This window comes from Ceratotherium simum, chromosome 7 (genome assembly GCF_057802395.1).
Source record: "Ceratotherium simum simum isolate JZ-2026a chromosome 7, ASM5780239v1, whole genome shotgun sequence".
NCBI classification, from domain to species: domain Eukaryota; kingdom Metazoa; phylum Chordata; class Mammalia; order Perissodactyla; family Rhinocerotidae; genus Ceratotherium; species Ceratotherium simum.
In genome coordinates, this window is record NC_141906.1 from 12,343,785 (window position 1) to 12,351,718 (window position 7,934).

The 7,934-nt window shown below is 48.6% G+C and overlaps 1 protein-coding gene across 1 annotated transcript; it reads left to right on the top strand.

Moving 5' to 3' along the window:
• LOC101408680 (serum amyloid A protein-like) lies at positions 1-3,220 on the top strand. Its single transcript, XM_014783391.2, has 3 exons — positions 1-91; positions 2,511-2,649; positions 3,041-3,220. The coding sequence occupies exons 1-3, from the start codon at positions 1-3 to the stop codon at positions 3,201-3,203; spliced, it is 393 nt and encodes a 130-aa protein (XP_014638877.2). The 3' UTR covers positions 3,204-3,220.
• The last annotated feature ends 4,714 nt before the right edge of the window (positions 3,221-7,934 follow it).

Genomic DNA, 7,934 nt, shown 5'->3' on the forward strand with positions numbered 1-7,934 from the left:
ATGAAGCTTTCCATCGGCATCATTTTATGCACCCTGGTCCTGGGCGTCAGCAGCCAAGGATTTTTTTCATTCCTTAGGCAAGCTGGTCAAGGTAAGGACCAAAGGATAGGGGTGGGGAGAGGCCGCAACTAACTGCCCCGAGGATTCACCTGAGCAGAGGCCACATCCCCACAGGGCAAAGGCCACGAATGAGTAGAAAAAGAGCACGGTTTTCATGGTTCCCCAGGCTTTTTTTTTATTGAACTGTATTTTACACGTAACGTTGTGTAAATTTAAGGTGTATAGCAAGTTAATTTGATACATGTATGTATTTTAATATGATTGCCATTGTAGTGGTAATTAGCATATCTATCACGTTATATAATTATCCTTTCTTTTTAGTAGTTGGAATAGTAGTGTTCTAGTCTCTTAGCAAGTTTGATGATTATAACACAACATTGCTGTCTATATTCACTGTACTCTGCATCAGGTCTCTAGGGCTTATTTACCACTCCTGGAAAGTTTGTACCTTAACAACATCTGTCCTGTCCCTCCACTGCTAGGTTTTTCTGGGCAGATTTGTACTCTTCTTGGGGTAGGCCAAGGTCAGAAGGTTTGGGCCCCAACTTTTAACAGGAGTGAGGAGGAGAGCTGAGTTCAAGGGTGCCAAGTTTCCTGAATATGAGTGGGGCTCTACTGCTGCCTACTGGGGAGTCAGGGACAGCTCACCTCTATGTCTCAGGAGCCATGAAGTGGGTGCATCACAGGTGTGGGGTGTGTTCCCACTCCCCATCCACTTAGTAATTACAACCAAAGTAACTGAGCTTTGAATACGTCCCAGGCACTGTTCTAAGAGCTTTACATGGACGAATGAACTCGTTTTCATCCTCAGGTTTTAATCCTTTCATCCCGAGATGTAGGTACCATTATTCCTTAACAGGGAAAATGAGGAACAAAGAGGTTCAGATACCTAACAAAGTCCCAAAGCAGAGCAGGATTCAGCCCAGGTCGTCGTGCTCCCCAGATCTGGCTATTAACCAGGTACCACCCTGCCTCCTCGACAAGAGTGCACCTGGGATAGCCAGGGATTTGTGAACACACATCGGTTCTTATCTGAGCAAATGGTGAAGAGTGGGGATGTGTGTCTTTGGACGGCACCTCTGCAGAGCTCCTCTCCCTGCAATAAAAGGCACAATGAATTTCTCGATGACGGTTCTGGTGGGGTTGATACCTGGCCAGGATACCGAGAGCAAGAGATATTTATCTTGCTAGCAATAGTCAAGTGGCAAAAATTTGTTCATTTCACAAAATTATTTTGTGGGGGTTTTTCTGATAGTTACTGATTAATTGTTTTTAAAATGTGCTCTTAATCCTATCTAAATTCTTGCAGACCCAGCTAAAAATATTCTTTATCTCTTAGGTCAATGTTTCTCAAAGGTTTGTACTAGGACCACTTGCATGAAATCTCCTGGGTCTGGGAGCTTTGTGAAATGCAGACACCCAGGTCCACACACTCCCCTCCCTGAGTCACGGTCTCTGGGCTGAGCTGGAATCTGGCCTTTACCAAGGCCCCCGGGTGATGTCTGTGCACTGAAGGCTGAGAACCACTCCCTCCAGTTCTGCCCTTCAAGGGATCAAATGTGTCAGGCATTTTGAAAGGACTAAGTATGCAAGTCTGGACTCCACGGATCTATTTAAATCGGTAACTCAGAGGGAATAAGTACACTAAGAAAGCCATAGCACTCAACACAAATATCATCTGAAAACCAGGAACAATAAAGACATAAAACGAAGACAAGTTACCTCATGGGGATATTACATAAACTAAGATTACAACTCTATGTTAGATTTTTCTCATTTTCCTAATCAGTTAATCTTAAAATCTTTGCCATATTATTCTGACTTGATCAGATTCACTGGAAAGGATGCTGGGCTTTACAGCTGGTGGGTCAGTTGCCCTTTGTCTGCATCTGATCACCCAGGTTCTTTAAAGCTCTCTTAGGGACTCGCCTTTATCGCCTGCTGATTGAATTCTGACAGTCGTCCAGGCGCAAATGTACCTGGACATTCAGATGTACTCAGGACCAGGTGGTCCTCACGCTGCCCACAGGGATGAAGTTCTCCCATGACTAGGGTGGAAGCACCGTGGGTTCCCAGCCTCCCTCAGAGTCGCCTTTGTTCTCAGGCCCCCGTCAGAGGGTTCCCTACATCTTTCCAGGTAGAAGCTCATTGTACAACCACACATCTCCTAAGGACCATCCCACCTCTTCTTCACACGCATCACGTACAGCCCAAAACAAAGTAGCCACAGATCTTGGAATGGAATCTGACAGAATAAAACTTGCACCTAGTGTGATTCTCATCACATTAACCAGGGAGTGAAAAGTAAAGGAATTTTCATCTCAAGCCACATCATCACCAAGCGCTTTGTCAAAGGGTGAAATCTCAGAACCAGTGGGAGGAAAAATTTCACTTTCTTTACTTTGCCAAGATGTGATCACCTTCATCTCATCATTTTCTTTCCCTTCCAGGGGCTAAAGACATGTGGAGAGCCTACTCTGACATGAGAGAAGCCAATTACAAAGATTCCGACAAATACTTCCATGCCCGCGGGAACTACGATGCTGCACAGAGGGGCCCTGGGGGCGCCTGGGCTGCTAAAGTGATCAGGTGACTCGGGTGCGGGGGTGGGTGGGCAGAGCTGGGCTGCCTTGGACAGCAGGAGGGGCCACGCCCTGGGGAAGTGTCCTGTAGAGACTGTGGCCCCTCCTCCTGTGGCCCACCCTTTCCCTCTGTGCCCAGTGTGGGGTCTGAGTGGTGATAGAGCCAGAGCAGGGCTGGTGGGAATGGGCGATTCCCAGCCTCCTCTCTGGGTGCTGTTCACCCAGCACCAGGGGCATCAACGGGGCTGACTGGGCTGTGCCTGGGCAGCCTCAATGTTTTAGCCCCTTTCTCCTGGGCTCCTCTCAGAGCCGTCCCTGGGTAAGAGGAGAGACAGGGAGGGTGGGGCTGTTACTCATCAGCCCAGGATTAATCTCCTACCTGCCCTCCTCCATTCTAGTGATGCCAGAGAGGGTTCTCAGAGAGTCACAGACCTTTTCAGGCATGGAGACAGCGGCCACGGAGCGGCAGACTCGAGGGCTGACCGGGCTGCCAATGAATGGGGCCGGAGTGGCAAAGACCCCAATCACTTCAGACCTGCTGGCCTGCCTCCCAAGTACTGAGCTTCCCCTTCACTCTGCTCTCAGAAGACGGGGCTGTGAGCCCCCTGAGGGCAGGGACACAGAGTTATTGAGTTCTGTGTCCACAGAAACCAGTAGAGGGCACATAATTAGTGTCTAATAAACGCTTAAGAGCTTGAATTTGTTGAAAACTGTGTGTTATTCTTTGGTTAAGGACTGCCCGTTTGTTCCCTAGAGGTGATGGATGGACACCCTCATGAAGGCCGAGCCTGTGTCTGTGGGTGTGGGTGTAGCGGAGACAACCTCAGCGTCATACAGGACAGACACCCTGCACCAACCCTCTCCAAATCAGACCTGCTCCCCTCTCCAGGCCCCTCTAGTTACATTGGTGCTATTTCCAGGTCCTCCTGTGTCCCGTTTTCCTCACTCCCTGTCAGTTGTGTCCTGTCACTTCTCTGCCTCAGGGTCTCGTCTCCTTAGTTCTGTTCCTCAGTGGTCTCTGTCTGGGGACAGGGGACACAGCCGGGGGAGGAGCCAACGTGGAATCCTGCTGCAGCAACTGCCATCTTGGTCTTTTGTTCATTTCTTAGCAACACCTACAAATCCAATTATTAACCCATTTCTGTCCATGTCGGCCAAGAAATGCCTCCAGAGCACTTTCCCTCCCCCTTATTTTCATCCCTTACACAAAAGTTCCCATAAACAAAACATGTCAAGAAATGGAGGGCTAGTGACAACATGTAGATGACATACTGGCAGACCTTCTATTGCATTGGATATGTTGTGTGTCCTGAGAGGAGGTCATTTTCCCTTCCTGAGCCCTCTCCAACAGAGGGGATCCAGCAGCATGTTGTTTCTTATTGAGGAAAACAGGGTCAATAATGAAAAGGATTTGGGTCTGTGAGAGCACAGGAATTATGGGTGACTCTATAAATCATGAATTCCTAGGTCAACCAAGAATCTTCACATAAAAATTTGTACACCAAGGGCCGGCCCGGTGGCGCAAGTGGTTGGGTGCGCGCGCTCCGCTGTGGGGGCCCGGGGTTCACTGGTTCGGATCCCGGGCGCGCACCGACGCACTGGTTTGGCAAGCCATGCTGTGGCGGCGTCCCATATAAAGTGGAGGAGGATGGGCACGGATGTTAGCCCAGGGCCGTCTTCCTCGGCAAAAAAAGAGGAGGATTGGCGGATGTTAGCACAGGGCTGATCTCCTCACAAAAAAAAAAAAAAAAAAAAAAATTTGTACACCAATGTTCATAGAACCATTATTCAAAATAGCCAGAGTGGAAGCAACTAAAATATTTATCAATTAATGGGTATTTAACCAAAATGCGGCAAATTCGTACGATGCAATATTGTTCAATCGTAAAAGGAATGAAGTACTGATACAGGCTACAGCATGGATAAACCTGAAAAACATTATGCTAAGTGACAGAAGCCAGACACAAAAGGCCACATGTTATATGATTTTATGTGTAATGTCCAGAATTGGCAAATCCAAAGAGAGAGAAAGAAGATTAGCGGTGGTCAGGGGGTGGGGGAGGGGAATGTGGGGTGACTGCTAAAGGGTGTGAAGTTTCTCTCTGGGAAAACAGAAATGTCTGGAATTCAATACAGGTGAAGACTGCACAACCTTGTGAATATACTAAAAGATACCACTGAATTGTACACTGTAAGAGGGTGAATTTTACAATATGTGAATTAAAAAATTTTATGAGAACAAACTTTTGTAATAATAGACTAGGGTCCAGGGGAGAAAAAGGAGAGGGTATTTATCAAACAATGTGTGCCAGAGCCCTGAAAGAGAATACTCTGCAGTCATTTAAGATAATATCCATATCAGATAGGAGAGTGTTTAACAGTTCTGTTTAGTACTACCTTGATAAGACAACAAAAGAATCACTTGTTCATCTTATGCATATGGAATTTTCTAAAGAATATTATTATCATTATCTCCTTGTGAAAGAAGAAAAGCAGAACTCATGCTAAGTTTAGTGTAACATATTAATTATGTTTTGGTTAAAAAATAAAAACTAGGGATTCCCAAGATCGGCCAGAAGAATATGTGAATAATAACCATAGTGATAACAGCTAACATTTCTTGAACTTGTACTATTCTTAGTACATCACAAGGACTCCAGGACGTATATCATCTTCAGGTGAGGACACTGGGGCACAGAGACTGAGTCATTTGCTCAGGGTCACAGAGCCAGTGAGAGGCAAAGCCAGGATCTGAATCCAGGCATGTAGCTTGAGCTCTTCCCTTACCCTGCACTCCTTCCACAAGTATGAGTATTGATGAATAATAATGAGACTCCCAGTCCTCTGAGGGGACACACGGGTAACGGCCAGGCCAGTGAGAGAAAAGACTCCACCACCGACGGAACTGCTGTGGGGAGAGATGGAGGCAAGACCCAGCCCCGTCCTGAGGGCAGGAGCTCAGCAGGGAGGCACTTGGACAGCCCCAGCCTGACCACAGCCTGGACTCTGCTGGGCATTTCATCTGCCCCATTCAGATGGTGCCGAGTCCCAACCCACCCACTCCGCCAGCTCTTCCAGACGGTGCTGGGGAGCCCATCGCAGCCAAGGTGTGGTCCCGGAAGAGCTCCATACACCACCCTGCACAGGATGTGGCCAGTTCCAGGACCAGGGCAGGGGACAGGAGGATGGCAGTTGTGTCACTTCCTCACTTCCTTTTTATATTTACATCACTCAAAAATAGGCCACTTCAAGCCACCTCTGGTGGCCTAGTGGTTAAGTTCAGCCTACTCTGCATTGGCGGCCTGGGTTCGGTTCCTGGGAGCAGACCTACACCACTGGGCTATCAGTGGCCATGCTGTGGTGGGAGTTCACATACAAAATAGAAGAAGATTGGCAACAGATGTTAGCTCAGGGCAAATCTTCCTCAGCAAAAAAAATAGTCCACTTCTTTGTTTATTTAGGTTCAAGTTCTTAAGGGGGCACAAAATGGTAGACTGCCAGTCTACACCCACTTTGGGCACCAGGTTGCCTGGACCCCAGGGTTGGGCTGTCCCCTGGATAACCCCAGGCACCTTGGATCTCTCACTATGGGGAAGTGTGGACGTCCATTCTCCCGTATGTCCCAGATGGTAGTTGGGGTGTTGCCTAGAGATTAGAGATTGAGGAACCTTCAGTACTTTCTACACCAAGCCATGAGCTGGGCTGCATCCGCAGGTAGGGAGGTCAGGGGGCTCCACTGTGGGGACCTGGGGACACCAGAGTAGGGGAAGGGTGAGGAAGTGGGTTCTGTCAGGGGAGAGACAACCAGCCTATTATGATGGCTGAGAATCTACTGTTTCTTACCTAATGGACCCTTAACTTGGATGACAGACTAAGTCTAGGTGTTAAAGCCTCAGAGAAGAAAGAATCCTCCCACCTCAGCCCTCCCCACCCCACCTCCACCCCACAGTTCTCCGCATAGGTTCCCAGATATTTTATTTTGAAATGATCCCAGGGAGCAGGAGTGAGAGACCGGAGAAGAACGCAGGGAAAGAACAAGGCCAATATAAGGACAGATTACAGAGCAGCCAGGAGTCAGAGCCTCACAGCTGGAGCTCAGTCCCCTGGGACCTTCTGAGGACTGTAGTGAAAACTGCCTCAGCTCCATGCACCAGGAGCCAGAAAAGAAATGCAACTGTCAACCGCTTCCATCTCCATTGGTCAAGGCTGGGCCCCCCAATGTCAACTCCTGCATTTCTTGGTTGTGCACATGTGAGTGTCCAGTGTGTTTCCCTGGGGCATGAAGTGGAAGGTCCCTGGAACAGACTCAAAGCAAGGCGCTGCCCGGTTGCTTCCCCATGAGATGGATCAAAACCACATGGAGCGTATCCCTGTAGCAGCGGCTGGAGAAGGGGGGGTCGGAGGGTCTGAAGCAGCGCATGAGGCATGTCAGATACCACACAACCCAGTGCTTATCTAAAGGTTATGGAGAAACACAGGCTCCCCAAGGCGTGGACACAGTAGACTCACTCAGGACTGAAAGACTGATTGGCTCTTAGACTGAGGATAAGAGAAAGAAGAGGAAAATACACTGGTTATCCAAGAGGGGGAGAGAGCAGGGGCGATGGGGAAGGAACAAGAGGTGTAAACTACCGTGGACTTGGGAAATGAGCCAGCAGTGAACCTTCAGATCCACACGGACAGATGCCACCCACGGGGGACGGGGTCTGGAGCACAGCACTCCTTAAGACACTGGGAGTGCTGTGGGGCTTCGATAGGTTAGGGATAAAGTGGCATTCCTACCAACAAGATTGTGTCTGCTACACACCACACAATATTTTGCTTAAAATAATGTTCTTTCTTTTCTTACAACAGAAGTAGTTAGAAGTTGAGGTAAAATTAGCGTATAGGATGGATCTTACGGTTAGGGGATCCAGGGAACACACGAGCCACAGGGTCCCCAGTGGAGACAAGCCCCGAGGGCGATGACCAGCAGCTTTGTCAGCTACGGTTTGGACTCAAACTTCAAAACCGAACTCTGGTGAGCCCAGGCTGCATTGCCGAGTCTGGCTGGAAGTCTGTGTCTTCTCCTCTAATTCCAAACTCTGTCTCCAATTCCCAGCTCATAAAGGCCATTCAACCAGCACCCACTCCCATGGGAGGAGGGCAACCAGGGAGCCTGAGCTTCTACTTGACCCAGCTGGAGTCCAGTTCCCAGGCACACCTCACAGACAGCTCTTTCTCCAAAAGTATTTATGCCTAAATAAACCGAGAACAGAACAGGCTCTGAGACTTGCCCTACTTTGCTTCCTT

Coding starts and splice junctions, on each gene's coding strand:
- LOC101408680 (XM_014783391.2), top strand. CDS start 1: ATGAAGCTTTCCATCGGCATCATTTTATGCACCCTGGTCCTGGGCGTC. Junction 92..2,510: donor CCTTAGGCAAGCTGGTCAAG/GTAAGGACCAAA, acceptor TTTCCCTTCCAG/GGGCTAAAGACATGTGGAGA. Junction 2,650..3,040: donor TGGGCTGCTAAAGTGATCAG/GTGACTCGGGTG, acceptor CCTCCATTCTAG/TGATGCCAGAGAGGGTTCTC.